Source organism: Anneissia japonica, unplaced genomic scaffold, assembly GCF_011630105.1.
Source record: "Anneissia japonica isolate Jap-2015-1 unplaced genomic scaffold, ASM1163010v1 scaffold93_len1081246_cov171, whole genome shotgun sequence".
NCBI lineage: Eukaryota > Metazoa > Echinodermata > Crinoidea > Comatulida > Comatulidae > Anneissia > Anneissia japonica.
In genome coordinates, this window is record NW_022726429.1 from 950976 (window position 1) to 967406 (window position 16431).

The 16431-nt window shown below is 37.4% G+C and overlaps 1 protein-coding gene across 2 annotated transcripts in view; it reads left to right on the forward strand.

Moving 5' to 3' along the window:
• LOC117113181 (uncharacterized protein C10orf67, mitochondrial-like) overlaps positions 1-16431 on the forward strand; it is a 30845-nt gene that overhangs the window by 1130 nt on the left and 13284 nt on the right. The window contains exons 1-10 of one of the 2 annotated variants that reach the window (XM_033256461.1): positions 6285-6399; positions 6695-6815; positions 8247-8390; positions 10665-10739; positions 12249-12401; positions 13088-13229; positions 14055-14179; positions 14727-14792; positions 15535-15642; positions 16063-16154. In XM_033256461.1, coding sequence (XP_033112352.1) covers positions 6786-6815; positions 8247-8390; positions 10665-10739; positions 12249-12401; positions 13088-13229; positions 14055-14179; positions 14727-14792; positions 15535-15642; positions 16063-16154 — 935 coding nt within the window. In that variant the 5' untranslated portion in view covers positions 6285-6399; positions 6695-6785. Of the gene's footprint in view, positions 1-6284; positions 6400-6694; positions 6816-8246; positions 8391-10664; positions 10740-12248; positions 12402-13087; positions 13230-14054; positions 14180-14726; positions 14793-15534; positions 15643-16062; positions 16155-16431 lie in introns of those variants that run through there. The other variant, XM_033256460.1, reaches the window with a different exon arrangement.

The window sequence follows — 16431 nt, forward strand, 5'->3', positions numbered from 1 at the left end:
GTCATCCCATGGCGCAACGTCATAGGTCATGACCGCCCTTGCACATGGGATCATGTGATCACCAGAACCTATTGATCAGGTGACTGCAAGCTGACCGGCACTACACTCTTCCCCTATTTATTTTTTATTTGTTTTTGATGGGGGAGACGGTCCGGGTTGACATATTCCTGACTGGTTTGGCGCATTCCTCTAAATGAACGTGCGGGTGCAGACGCCACAGAATTCCTCTTCCTGACAATTTTTTTTTTTTTTTTTTTTTTTGTAAAAAGAAACACCAAGAACATGCAGTAGTGGGGTAGAATTAAGCCCCACAATTCAACACTAAATACCAAAAGGGGATGTGAAAATCCCGTTTAATTAGAACACCTTGTAACATATGTACATATTTTGAAATTCTAAATAAGAAAATAAGTAAACTTAGAAATAAAAATGAGCGAATTGTTCTTAAATAGTGCACTATAATTCTGAGAACGGGCAAAGTTCGCCACCATGTAAACAGAACACAGACACTACGCTCATTTTAACATTGAGAGCGAACCGTCACATTTCCCTTAAGGGGTATAGTATGGTATTTAATGACATATAGCATAAGCAAAATTTATAAAGAGGTTTGTTTACCTCTCATTTCCGTTATTGGATTTTTTTTTCCTCAATTGTACGGATAAGTATTATGTTCACAACTGCAAAATAAAATAAAAAGTCAATGGTGGCAAAAATAAAATAATTGTAATATGCAGAAAAGAGAAGACATGGGGGTCTCCTAAATTTTGGGGTGGAGATATGATAATCTTTGAATTTTGGAAGCAGTTTCCATACTGTATCAAATACTGTATATTTATATATAGATTGAATTTGATTTTAATGATATTTTGACGCGCTCCAATAGTTTATATTGAAACCCCTGGGCGGTTTGCTTACTCGCAACACCCAAGTAAGTGAAGAATGGAAAAATGAAAATAAAAATACTCAGTCAGTAGTCCGGGGACTACAGCTCGCCATCATCCTCTTCATTCTCTTCTAGACGGCGAAGGGCCTCAAGGGCCCGTTCCACATCCCGTATGGCGGCGGCCAATAACTCCTTCTCCTGGCCCGAGGACTCCTTGGAGAAGTTAAGGCTTCGTCTCTCACAGGAGAGACGGGTCGGCTTGGGTGGCACCCCTGACTAGCGGAGGGTTGCCTTCGTGGTGTGACCGGTCTGGGTCCAGCTCGTCTGTCCACTGTGGTACCCCTCCCCCGGGTCACACTCGCCCAGCTCGACGTCAACCCCCGTTGGGATTGAGGACCTCCAGTTGTGGAACTGCCAGGTGTTGATGCAGCCGTCCCCTGTTGGGGTCGTGGAGGCCTGCTCGAAGCCGATGAGCTGCTGGATGTTACTGCAGCCGACCCCTGCTGGGGTCGTCGGGGTCTGCTAAAAGCAGAAACACCCTTCTCTGTCGTTTGTGCACGGGAGGCCGCCCCCAGAAGTGGGTCGTGACACCTCAGCACATGCACCGCTGACCGATTTCGACCCTGGTTGGGGTCGTCCCTTGACGGGTTTATAGAACAGACCACTAACTTGCTGGTCCGAACCACTGCTGAAACAACAATTCAACCGGAGCAGAGCGTTAGGGTCCACCCTTGCCGTCAAGAAAAGGAGGCACCTAGTATGCAGTAACGCAATAGGTGTTCTGACTGGCTCCAATGAGTAGTCTGTAACTCCAAGGGGAGACGACCTGCGGCTCTCTGCATCAGTACCATCATCCTTCTCAACCTAGGAGTGAAGTTCAATCCAGGCCGAATATAAGAGCTGGCATTGATGAGGTCCATAGCGCCCGCCACTGTCCCGTTTGTACCAGGTACCAGCCGGACCAGCTGACAGATGTAACTCCAACGAGCTCTGGAGCTTGCAACCCCAAAGTCATTGGACGCCTCCGTGCAAAACACGGGAACATGCCGGGCCAAGTGGTTCTTGGGGTTATCTTCAACCCTCCCACACCCTGGCCCCGGGCATGCGAACGGGCGCCTAGGCACATGAGCTGCAGTAGCCTCACCTCCATTGGAGTAGTCCACTGCAGCACCGCCCGAAGCGGTATGCTCATGCCCAACAGCAGTTGCACCCCTTTGGGATGGTCCCGCTGCTGCGGCGCCAATCAGAGCGGCGTTATGCTTCAGCGCAGTGGCTTTCTCACCCACTGGGGGTGGTCTAGCTACTGCGGCGCCACCTGAGGTGGCGTTACGGTTTTCAGAGGACAGCCTAGCTGCTCCCGTCAAAGCAGCTTCCCTTTCCTTAGCTTGTGCTGCCGTCTTCCTCCGTCTGGTGGACAGCCGAGGCCGTTTCTCAGTCCTTTCGGGCTGATTCGCCTGGACCCCTGGTGGGTGCCCGGCAGCAGCTGGCCCTGCCTGTGGCCCCGGAGGGTCCCCATCTTGCATCGGGCGTTTTTGCTGCTTGGCAGCAGGCCCCGTCTGAGCCCCACTAGGTTCCCTGGCGGTTTTCGGCCCTTCTGGCTGCCTCATTGCCCCCTGCTTGAACCAAACATCGACCCCGCCGAAACGTGGGTCAGCCAGCTGCTGTTTCTGCTGGTCAATTACGTCAGCTAAGGAGACTGGCTCGCCAACTGGTGCAGGTTGCGTGAAGGAAAGGGTGTAAACATCCTCACCATACGGCCCGCAGACCACATTAGCGTGTACAGCCGTTCATTTAGGCAGGAGGTCTTGCACGTGGAAACGAGTCTCTACTGAAAATCGCTCACGGACGAACCGCAACCGTCCAAGACGGTGGGTCCCCAATGCGGGCCTTAAATTTTCCGTACTGGGTCATTTTGGGCAGAAAGAGGGGGAGATCATCATTTTGATCATCCACCTCCATCTGCTCGGGCAAGTCGAGAGGCAGTAGGACCGCCAAGGGACTCACATGCAACGGTAAGTCCTCAGGGAGTACCTCCATTGCCGCTTGCCCAGCAAGGAGCAGAGGCGACGCCGAGATGTCCCGACTCCTGGATGGACTCGGAGGCAGCGGTAGCTGCTCTGGGGGTACCTCCATTGCTGCTTGCCCAACTGGGGTATTGGCGGCAACAGAAGGTCACACCTTCCAGATGAAGTGACTTCTTTGTCCGCCCGTCCCTTCTGGGGCGATGTTGACGGTGGAAATCCTTCACTTGCCCGCCCCGCAGGGGGCGCCGATGGCTCCGGTTGCTTCCACCTCTTGGGAACCGCTCCTGGTGGTATCCCGATAGTAGAAATACAGTTACCGAAAAATAAACGCAACGCATCTCAGAAAATCAGGTTGAGAATAATGATGGTAATGAGTGATAATGATGATAATAAAATAATAATAATAATAATAATAATAATAATAGTATTAATAATCGTGTTGAGAATAATAATACTATAAAAATGTCAATAAAAATCATATGGCAATAATGCTCATGATTAAAATAATAACAAAAATAATATGTTCAATGATAATGACTGATGACAATGGTGCGGGGAATATCTATGAGCATAATAATAATAATATCAAGGAGAAAAGAATCTAGACATACAAGACCAATTGATACAAATTAAATGACACATGACTCGAAAAACCACAATTTATTACACAAATCAAGAATCAAGAACATACAAGACCATAATAGAATGAATACAGAACACCAGTAGAATGTACGGTACATAAAAACAATAGGTACGCAGATAGAGCAAGAAGGAATACCATATCTCCTCCCCCTCTTATTATGATAATAAAATAAAATGGAAGTAATAAAGAAATAAAACACTAGAATACTACTACTGGTTAACCGTAAAGTCTGCTAAAAATAGCACACAAGTACGAATACGAGTCTGCTAAAAATAGCACACAAGGAATATCCCTTTATCGACGAATAGCCTACATAATCTTCAGTCACATAGAGGGCGCCAGTCTAAAAACTGGCGTAACCAAGTTGTTTACAGCGAAACTGAACAGCGCGACCCTGGAGAATTCCTAGGCCGCTAACTGTTCATGCGTCAGCTGCAGCGTTATTGGCTGGCGAGCACAGACGAGATCAACAATGCATGTCTGTGATTGGTTGAAAGTGGAATATGTTCACCGCTCAAAACCACGGCATTGTTGAAATTCGAGTCAACCAAAATTGATAATGGTTGAGCAACAGACGCCCCACAATATAGGGCGAAAATTAATTCTACACAATCAACCACTGTCTATGTTAATCCTAAACAACAACCGTAGAACGGTCGGTAATAATAGTCTAAAAATCTGTGGCACAATAAGCCAATAAAAACTTAAAATACGTGCTGAATCGGAGCGCACTCTCGACTCAACACATTAAATATATATATTTCTAGACATTGGCAATTCCCGTTTCCAAGACAGAATTACCAAAAAGAATAAAACGACCCCTGTTTCCAAGACAGGGTCTAACTAAACCAAAACATGACGCTACATAAAACCACATGAAGTATACCGACCCCCGTTTCCAAGACAGAGTCAGATAAATCATAATGCTCGGATGAAACCGAACAGAACAACGAACAACATTCTATCCCGTTTCCAAGACAGACCTAACTAAAAAATAATACTCGAATATTCGAATATTCTGACATAGAAAACATTACGAACACCTTGCTTCAGAAAACGGAATAAGTAGAGTGACACACAGTACTTTCCCGGTTCTCCAATTCAAAGTGATGGCAGTTAACGAGTAATTAATTTGGCCTCGGAGGTAGTCGATGCTGCGGGCTATGCCTCGCTAGCTGCTGGACGCTACATTGGATACACCATACGAGGTCCTGCACACCACCAGGGTACCTAAAAATTATCTTTTAATCCTCGTCGCCATTATAGTAAAATGTTATACTTATTACTACGGTTGACTTAAGATGTATACAGTATAATAGCATATCTCACCTAAATTGCCACTGGCTCGTAGTCCAGGTGGAAGTTTCTTCAGTAGATACGGTTTGTAGAATTCAGGTTATGTTATCAGTGCTATCGTCAAATCTCAAATGACACTTCACCCTTCAGTCTCTGGTTGGGACGGTGACGTCATCCCAGGGCGCAATGTCATAGGTCATGACCGCCCTTGCACATTGGATCATGTGATCACCAGAACCTATTGATCAGGTGACTGCAAGCTGACCGGCACTACACTAGCATACCCTGGCCCTAACTAAACTAGGCCTAGGCCTAAGTAGTCCTAGCCCAGCCCTAGCTACTAGGCATTGGCCTTGTATTATTACTATTATTATTAGTAGCAGGATTCTAGGCCTACAAACAATAATAGAAAACTTGAAAAGGGCATAGGCCTAGGGCCCCCTAGGCCTGCCCTATTTAGTCTTTTCTGTTATTTAGCCTAGCCTAGCTAAATGTATGGTAAATTACATTGCGTCACCATCACCTAATTAAGTGCCAGAATGTGTGAGACGTCATCTTTCAAGACTGACATACATTGCAGATCACTCACAATGATGAACATCAAAAAGTACATTTATATGGTGCCATTTCCAAATTTAATGATCAAAGGCACGAGCGTTATTACCCCTGGATAACGAACAATGGCAAACCAGCACAAAGTGCAACCTTCTCTGCCCCCTGGGGAGTATCCCTAGTCGTTGCTACTTCTTTAGTGCACGAAACTAGAACATTCAATGCCACAACATCCTACCAGGTACACATTTATATTCCTGGGTAGAGAGAGACAAACACAGATAAAGTGCCTTGCCCAAGGACGCAAGTGATCTGCATAGTGAGAGTTTGGAAACCCTGACCTCAAGGTTGGGAGTCCAAGCCACAATCGATGCGCCAACCGCTTCTACAAGTACTTAGTACTGTCATCAATAAATAGGCGTAAGGGTCATTTACCTGCGTGATTATATAGAGATAATTGCATTTTGACTTATTCCAGGGAGGATATAAAACATCTCTCTGGTTATTCATAGGTAAAGTTTCTGCTTGCTATAAATGAATTACATAATTTCTTATATGCAATTTTGTTCTTTGTTGTTTTCTTTTTCTCTGTTTTGCTGTTTTTCTTTGTGAAACTATTTTTTCATGTTCAACCTCCTTCTTTACCATGAAATTTGATAACACCATTTTTAAAATTTTTACATGGCCTAAGCGAAGAGGCTAAGCAAGGCCTGGGCCTACGTCAAAAGTTTGGTCCTGAGGATTCAGGCCCTTGCTTGAGATGGTTATAGATAAATGACATGACTCTTATCACTGAGTGGAACCCTCACATACATTTCGCACTTCATTGGGTGATTTTTTTTTTAATTAAAAAAAATTTTTTTTTTTTATAGAGTGCACTTGCTAACAGGGGCCACACCGGTTGCGAAAAATGCACCCGTTGGACCAATTAATGGTTCGCTGGTAATGGTGATGTAATGCCATTTACCGTACCTTGCAGAAATTGAAGAAGATATATGGTACCGTATCTCTAGCCACAGCGATATTATTAATATTATTATTATTACCATATTATTATTATTATTATTATTATTATTATTATTATTATTATTATTAATTGTCCTGGAGTGGCTATCTAGGTCTAAGCTAGGGCCTGGCTTGGCCTAGGCCTATATATTTTTTTTGTTAAGTTACATATAGCCCTAGTAGGCTGAGCCTAGTTAGTTAGGCTTGAATGATTGCCTAGGCTATCTTGATACTTAATTATAATACTTACTTAATACTTGATGTTGTCATCTTAATTCAACCTAAAAGGCCTTCACTTGCTGATCAGCAAAAAGTTGGGTTTTTCCGACAGGATCGAGCAACACAGACAACAGAATCTGAGATTGTTGAGTTAAAGGAAATGACAGTCGTGATTCAAGAACTTGTTCAAGTGAGTGCATTTAAAAAATAAAAAAAATTATAATTTTTATAATTTAGTAAAACAGTAAAGTATATTTATGTTTGTACCTCGAAACATGTGTATTAAAGCTTGGATACCAGAGTATTGTACATCAAAAAATGTTATCATATATATAATTATATTGCATAAAAATAGAAATAATAAAGGAGAAATTAGAAATAATATTTTATGATGAATAAAGATAAGTATGTGAGGAGGTACACAATGATCCCCTTTTAGGACCTTGATCCATATTTAATCAGTCGATCTATATCTGTTAGCTTAATATAGTAGACAAGCATTAGTAGATCTTAATAGATGACCTCCTAACTGCGTACTAATAAGTAGATATTTTGTAGTTTTGAGCGAGATTTTGCCTTAGCATAATTTTTTGCCTCATCATATTTCGTGAGTAATAGTAGGCGTGTTTGCCTACTCTAGTTAAAGACTATTAAGCAACTATCAACAAACTATTAAATTTGCCATCTGAATTTAAATCTATTGATGCAACTGTTTGTATACTACTAGCAGTCTACTAACACATTGAAATAGATAGTTGTGGACTATCCTGAGTCTACTATCAGCAAGAAACAGCATACACTGAGACTGTCTACATAATAGCTACTTAAATAACAGATATTTAATGGTTTGTAAACTAATGCCAGTCTACTAAGGCTCTAAGCAGGTAGTTAAAACTATTATGAGTCTACTCTGTACCTATCAACTGATATCTATGTAATGTCTAAAACAAATAGCTCTATACAAATCTGTTATCTACTTCCTATTAAAAGTAGACAATAAACTACTAACTGACTATAATTTATCCCTTCTATGAATATGCTAATGTGCAAATTCTGAAAAGCCTTAATAGGCGATGAGAAAACTACTAAGATCTATTAGTGTCTATTAACAAAATTTAACAAGAATAAATTCTTAAAATTGGAAAAAAAATATTGAATATCTATACGCGATTCGAACACATGACCTTATGTTCGTTAGAACACATGCCTAACCGACCGTGCCATTCATGCGACGTGCTTTATCAGTGGTAATGGCAATAATGTACAGTCCTTGCTGAAGCCCCTGTTTTGTTTTGTAGGGGAATGTGTCATTTATTTTTCACTTTGATGACATCATCATGGTAAAAAATGAATGTTTCTCTAACCTCTCCCCCGCCTCTTCCTTTCTTAAATTTTTGAATGACCCAAGAGAGAGCAGCAGTCTTGATATTGAACTGCACAGTTTGACAATCCTGGCTACGGTATTTTTCCATAAATCATACTTGTAAGCGCCGGGAGTTATCTTTTGCTTGACAAGCGGATCACCTAACCCGTCCTCAGTGACGAGTTCAAATCCAGTAATATGCTATTATTCTATTGTGTTACAGTATACTATTTTTTTCTGTGCTTTATTTTCATGTAGGAAGCCAGAAGCCTGAAAAGAGACCTAAATTTAACCAAACATGTGATGCATGCCGACTATGAAAACAAATTGCAGGAAAAGACGCTTGATTTGTACTGCAGAGTCAACGAAAGAGTAGCTGAACTTGAGAAAACACAGGATGAGGTGCGTAATTATATTAGCTTCAGGGGTCCCAAGTTGGAAGAAGTCATTTTTGAGAGATCTACTGATCCAGGAATTCGAAATGGAAGGGGTAGGCGAGGCAGGGAGGGACTTTATGATTATAGAACCTCATAATTTTTAGAATATAATTTAATTTTTTCCACATTTTTTTTGTTATAGTTTGGAAAATTTAATAGCCCTGGCCGGCTGTCCCCTTTGAATCCTCCAGTGATCTGTAGTGGTTAATGCCTTCTAAATTTATTACTACACATAGTGATACCAATCAGCACTCACTTCCATGAGGCAATTGATAATAAATATTGAAAATGTGCAAATATATGAATTATTATATATGTTATTTCCGGGAGATTCTTGCTTGCTTGCGGGAGTGCGGAACGTTGTCCCGATTTCCCGGAGACTCCTGTGAGCTCCGAGAGACTTGGGACCCCTGTAGCTTGGCAATGGCAATAAAATTGATAGATAGATAAAACCGTATATAAGCTGTTTATGTTAAAGGTTAAAATCAATGTCTTTATTTATATTATAATTCATTTCATTTCATTTTATTCGAAATTAATATCATAATATAAATTCCAAGGGTAAAATATGCAAAAAAGTAATGCAAAGGTCAACTTATTTTCATTGTGGTCCTAATAATTATATAATGGTAAGTTAGGCTTCCAATCAATTGGTCAAGGATTTGAGTCTGACTGATGATGTGCATAAAGTCTTGTCCAGACTGTCAAATTTTATTTGAAAAAGAAAAAGAAACATGTGACATGCCTAAGTATGGTCATGATGACATCACATCATGACCATATATAGGCACATCATGACTATATATGGGCATACAACAGTTTTTTTTGTCAAAGGAAATTTGATAATCTTTACAGCTTTAGGCAAGATACATCATCTTCATAGCTCCTCTCCACTCATGTATCTATAATAAAATAAGTGTTTTTCTTTAATAAGCACCACTCTCCAATAGATTCATACGGATTACATGTTTTTTTGCTAACCACAGCTCTCAAATAGAATGGAATGAATGAGTAGGGTACGACTCAGTTGACTACCCAACAATTAATAAAAGCCCTGTAGATTATGGATAAAAAAAACCAAATCAATTTTATTATTTGAATTACTTAGCTTATTTAGTAACCTATTAGCTTTCATTTCAGAAGTACAATATAATCAGAAAAACCACCAAATAATGGCTTCATAACTAATACCATCCTTGTATGCATTTCATAAACCATTATATTATAGTAAATCAGAAAAAAAAGAATGTATTTGTTTCAATCTTTATATCAGGTGTTCTCCACTGCCGGCCTGCGGGCCCATGATTGCATGTTATAAGTCCCATTATAAGAACAAGGCCTATATACAGTAACATTTTTGGTTTTTCTAAAGACTAGGTCTATTGCTCTACTCTCTGTGTAATCAATCAAATCAGTTCTATTTTGACTATTTCATTTATTATGTCTTGAACCTGAGTAAACAACTCAGTTGAAACCATGGAGGTATAAAAATGGTATAAAAATTTGTATACCTCCATGGCTGAAACCAACTGTGATCCTTTGTACCTCCATGGGTACACAAACTACATTAATAATAATAATAATAATAATAATAATAATAATAATAATAATAATAATAATAATAATTAATAATAATAATAATTTATAATAATAATAATAGAATTGAATCATAAATAAAGCTGTAATTAAGATGTATAAATAAATTGTTCTGTCATCTAATAATTAACATTTTACTAATTTTAATTTTTTGAATATTATTGTACTATTATATTGCCCTACACATTGTAGATATATGTAATCAGTATAATCAGTCAGTAGAATTATCCAATTAAATTAGAAACATGGTCAGGCGCAACCCATTTTTATAGACAGTTATTTGTAATAAGTTGGATAAAATATAAGCTCAGAAATACCAAATTTCAATTAATGTCACTATAATTGCATCATTTAACACTACATTAATTTTTTTTTATGTGGTAGCTACCTTCAAATTGATTCAATCCACAAACTTGCCCCCATCATAATATATTTGAGATTCCCTGGTTTATATATTAAAGTTTAACTTGTGTGATACATCTTATATGAGCTATTCAATGATTTAATATTTGAGGTTTCTTTTACAAACTTCAGATGAAACCTACTTTGTTGTATTGTACATGTTTTTATTATGTACAATTAAATCATTATTCATACCGTCATTAAATATTGCAATTGAAAATGCTATTTTGTTTTTTTACAGAGATTGGCAATTGTCCGAAGAAGTTTCAAACAACAACTTATGAATGCTATTGTTAAGATTAACAATGAGTGGAAGGTATTGTTTCTTTTATTCTTCCTTGCCTGTAGACACAAACAAGTCATCTTCTCTCAGACAATCAAGATTTTCTCCACATTCCCGTATCATGTACAAAGTCTTATGGTGCTGGTGCATTCTTTATTGCTGCACCAGTACATTATACATATATATGTCATGCTTCATCCATCAGTCAATTTAAATCTCAACTAAAAGCTCAATCAATTTCATTTACATTACTCTTTCAATTAGACACACTTTTCACAACCTTTACTTTCATCAACTTTTAAAGCGCATTGAGATATTTTGTTTATATTTATGTGCTACACAAAAACGGAATAATAATAATAATTATTATTATATTATTAATTACGAAATTATGTTTACCCTAGCTGACGTGTTATAAGTACTGAATGCTCAGTAAATTCCCAAATACTTGCAAAAAAAATCTTCCAAGTGATTTGGGTGACTTTCATCTGGTTTGCTATGACTGTATATCTGTTTCATCTATAATAAACAAAGCACAAGTGGTGTAAATTTACTTACTATAATAATTATTATATGAGGCCTGCCATCCTAAAAACCAGTGTACTGTCGCTAGATGTTAAACTGAGTAATTAGCATAAGAATGTGGCAGTATTACAGTAGGGAGTTTTTCTTATTTCTGTAATTTTGTATGTAATTTTATATGTCTAAAGAATAACTAAAAAAATGCAATTTAACTATTTCTTAGTTTTTTATACCCAAGGTATTTTGTACCTTTTTCTATGATATTTAACCTTATAAATAATAATTAATTTATAAGGTATTTTATATTTTTCTATGTCATTTAATAATAAATAATTAAATACAGTAATTATCTTATTTTGCAATTAAAAAAAAAAGAAATATATATATATTTCCCTGTTTTCTTGTATCTTTGATTGTGAGGTTGGGATGTAGACAGAGGTGCTTGTCACCTGTTCATCCCTTCCTTTTCGCTGCTGTCCGTTGTGTTTTTATATTGTACAGTTTTCTTTGTACAGTGATGAAGCGTAATAAATAAATATTGCACGACAACGGTAGGACGTATAACGTAATGACGTTGCTAAAAGTTATCTGCGCATGCGAAAAAAATTTAAGTTAACCTTGTCACATAGATTTTAGGACGCAATTTGGCCAGATCTACTTATGCAGAGAACGTAGGACGCCCTGTAGGATGTTCACACATGAGTGATTCCGTTCTAACGTTGCGTTATCAGACAAATTGAAATCGAATCCCTATTGTACACTTTAATACAGCGAATACTTTATACTCATACATAACTTTGGCAAGATTCCAGATGACCTAACATTTTAAAACTTATAATGAGGAGTATATGAATATTTAAATCTTGTTCTTGTTTTTATCGCTAATGCTGGTTTTGGCATGACAAGCTCCATATGCTTTCGGTACACCATGTACTTTCATCAACTTTTTTATGAGCTATTCTTTCTTTGAGTTTCCAGCTGTAATGACAGGCTGCTATACCTTTTATCCTAATCTTTTAGAAACATTATGGGCTCAAAATGCAGCAAGCTGCTGGTCATCAGGCATCGAAGGCCAGCAAGGTGGAGGAAGGTTACAAGCAGCTGCAATACCAAATTACTCAGCAAGAGGGTATAATTGATATGCTGAAGATGCAGCTACAACAAGCCACCGAGGTATCGTACCAGTTCTTGTGTAATCATCCTATTAAATAATAGTACTTTGGTGCCTTATACCACCTCCATTGACTCTATGTGTAATGAAAGGTGTATTTAGCGCAAATTACTGCAGTTTCTATTTGCTTGGACTTAACACGTTTTGCTGCCAGCGATGAGCATGCACGTCCCACCGGATGTTGCTTAGGGCGGTAGGGATGACTATACTCATCAAAACTAGGGTAAAACTAGAGTTTATTACTTCATTGTTATACATTGTAGAACCACAGTCTTAACGGCAAGTGGAAACATAACCTAGACGATAATATGCAAATAATGTGTTGTGTTATGTTACCAGCAGTACAAAAGATTGCACATGTTGGGCGCCCTCTTAACATATACCAACCCATGCAAAAAGCGGACTAGAAAACTTGCACTTGGCAGAGGCCAGCAACAAGTTAACACTCGAAGTTCACACTCGTCCCCTAATATTTTCCTGCCAATTCATTAGATACGCTATTTACGCTATCTCCAGCTCCAACTCCAGCTAGATGGACCACCCTCACCGAACATAATAAATTTTCTCATTATTTTTGTCTTTACTTATCCAAACTGCATATGTTAAATAATAATCATTGAATTAGGTATATTTTATATTAGTCTTTATTAGAAAGTAAATTGAGAAAAACAGTCTAATTGTTTTCTAGGATGCTGTTAGAACGGAAGCATCAACACCAGTAGCTGTGTATGAGGTTCAGAACCTAAAGGAAGAGAATCAAAAACTTCGCAAAAAAATATTCAATCTTGAGAACGCCCTTGACACCAAAGATGAAAACACAGAAGAGCAACGTAAGTCAAATCTTTGTTACTTTGTATTTTTTTAGAACTTGAATTTTTAAAGCTTTAGGCATGCACATCATATTGTATTTTTCTTCGTCCATACTATGTGTATCAAATTTTCATTGTCAAAAAAACTGTTGCATACCCATATATAGTCATGATGTGCCTATATATGGTCATGATGGGATTTAATCATGACTATATTTAGGCATGTCACATGTTTTTGTCAAATAGAATTTAATAGTCTGGATGGGGCTTAATACTCTGTTCACACAATCAATTTTTTATTTATTTTATTTATTTTTTTTTTCATTTTCCAAAAAGTGTGGGGGTGGGGGGAGGCCTAATTAACTGAATATAATTTGAATTAAAACCATAATAGATTAATACTTCACTCTCATCGACTTCCATTTATAATCCCTGGTGGATGTTTAGGAAGCTGAACAAGGTATAAGGTACAAGGCACAGGTGTAGACAGTTTTCCAATCGGATGCTTAAGAATATGACTTATTTTTATCAAGTAACATATGATATATGTATGAATCTAGTGTTCATAGAATGGGTATTCCTGCACTAAAGCTCCTTGTGTTCACACCAAGGCAAAGCAAGATGTTGGCTCAGTATTTTAGCATTAGGTCAAATTTTGTTTAGCGAGCAAGAGATATATAAAATACCTTGATTGTACATAATGGTATTTATCTATACCAATACATTCCTTCTAAATCTTTTGAACTGATTATTTTACCGCTGTTGTAATCAGTATGTTGTATTGAAAACTGGTTTAAGTATCAGTGTATGTAATTAACATGAATTTTGTTCTATTTCATATTTTAGATAAAGAAATAAACAATCTTACGACAGCTTTAGAGAAGGAACGGGTAAAAGTTGAACAGCTGTCAGCAGAACTTGAACAGGCAAAATCATCTGCAAATGCAGAGCTAACATATCTAAAGAAAAATGTAAGAATATTATATGTTTTTCACGGATTATATATTGTCCTGGCATTTAAATTATTTTGAAATTTAAAGCCAGGCTTCAAAAAGAAAACAATTTTTTTTTTGTCCATCTGATTTTTCTAAGACACAAAAAGTATGCTTGTTGATTAATGAGATACAGATTTTTGAATATTATAAATTGAGGGAAAAAGGTGGAAAAAAGGGTGGTTACACATAAAAGTAAATTACGTTATATTTTAATATGCACATTGTTGATATATGTTCTTTGCTTAGACAACGTTTGAAGAAGATCCGAGTCTGGAAAGTGACCAGAGTGGCAAACAGAATATCCTTCTGCAACTACATAGCAAAACAGGATAAAGAAAAAAAAAAAATCAGAACAAAACCAATGGCCTTTTCTGCTAACGGCAGGAAAAGTTAATAGTAACAATAGTACAGGAATTTATACCATGCTATAATTCTTATCACATTGGACTAAATTCAGTGTTTAAAAGAGACATGTAATACAGTAATTAACAAATCATACATGTTTTAATTGCTTGATAACTAGGCGGATAAACAGCGGCAACAGTTAGAGAAGGAGCTACAAGAGAAAATGCAAGCAGGCCGAGATGAGGTAAGCGGAGAGCAACATGTTCAATCACTCAAGTCCCAAGTTGAAAGAAATCACTTCCAGGAAATTCTGTTAAATGAACTTTCATAACACATCTGATTTCATTTTTGCAGCACATAGTGATACCTATCGGCGCTTCCATGAGATAATTGATAATAATGCTGTGAAAACATGCAAATATTACGGATTTGCGGTGGAAGGATTATTTTAAGGGAGGTCCTTGCTTGCTTGCTTGAGTGCAGCAGGCTGTCCTGATTTCCCTCAAACAATTACCTTTAATAATTCAATCACTATTGAAGGTGCTATACCTTAAATAAATAACTCAATGCACAGACTATCAAATTTTATTTGACAAACATGTGACATGCCTAAATATGGTTAAATGATGACATCACAACATGACTATATATATTCATGACTATATATGGGCATACAACATGTTTAAAATCATTACAACAAGGTTTGTTTATTAGCATGCAGATGATTGAACCCAAAATTCACTTTTTTCTTTTATTAAATTTCTCATACACCAAATCGAAGTTTTGGACTCTGATCTAGATATGGTTTCTTCAGGCCTCAAACATGTTTATTGTAAACAGTGAGGAAGGCAGTTTTTGTTGGTTGGGCGAGGAAAGGGATTAAAAATTATAAGAATGGTTTATTGTTATTTTATATTTATATCAGGATTAGGGAGAAGAAGACTTGTTATTTCAAATGGTATTTTTCACTAAATGATCTTTTACAGCTCCTGCAAATGGCACGAAAGCATGCAGTGGAACAGAAGATGCTAGAAGATGAAAAGCATAAACTGTTATCAGCTCAAAAGAAAACTTCAGAGAAACTACTTAAAAAAGTGGGTACCATCTTAATGTGGACAAAATCATCATCATCAGCATCATTGTCATCATCAACAACATCATCATCAGCAAAACATCTTTTACCATACATATATCTTGATAAACAAATAGTAACAAACTAGTACTGTACTAAACATGAATGGCTCCATTTACACATTTACATATAACATTATATAAATATTAGTACTTAGTTTATTATGAGAATATGTAGAAGAGCCTGTGAGAAAAGTTACATCAAAACAAAAAATTATTTGAAATAGGCAGATTACAGGTAAGTTAACACTATTTAAGATTAAAGAATTATGAGTCAATATTCAACTCAAATTGGCATTTTCGGGAGACACGACCCAATAATAAGTTTTAATTCCATTATTATAAGCATTATTATTACTATCTGGATATATTTGTTTCTTTAGGAAGAAGAGCAGACAAAAAATAGTCAAGAATCAATGGATGAAATTAAAAAGCTGAAGCGAATGGAGAAATTCCACAAGGATGAAATTGGAAGGTAATTTAGTTATTATTTTTTTCTCTTTGGAACAAGTAGGTCTGCACTTACTAATTGCATGGGATGTTTCAAGGAAAATATATAAAGGAAGCAGTCTAAACAGGCTTTAGGCCCCCATCCCCGCCCTCCATCCATTAAGCTTAAATTTTATGAATGTGAAATAACATGTTAGTTATCACCCACCCCACCCCTCCCCCAATTTACTGCAGACAAAAAATAGACTCATGTCTAAAGTTTAATAATACTGAGTGTTGTCTTTAATAAATAGATTTTATTA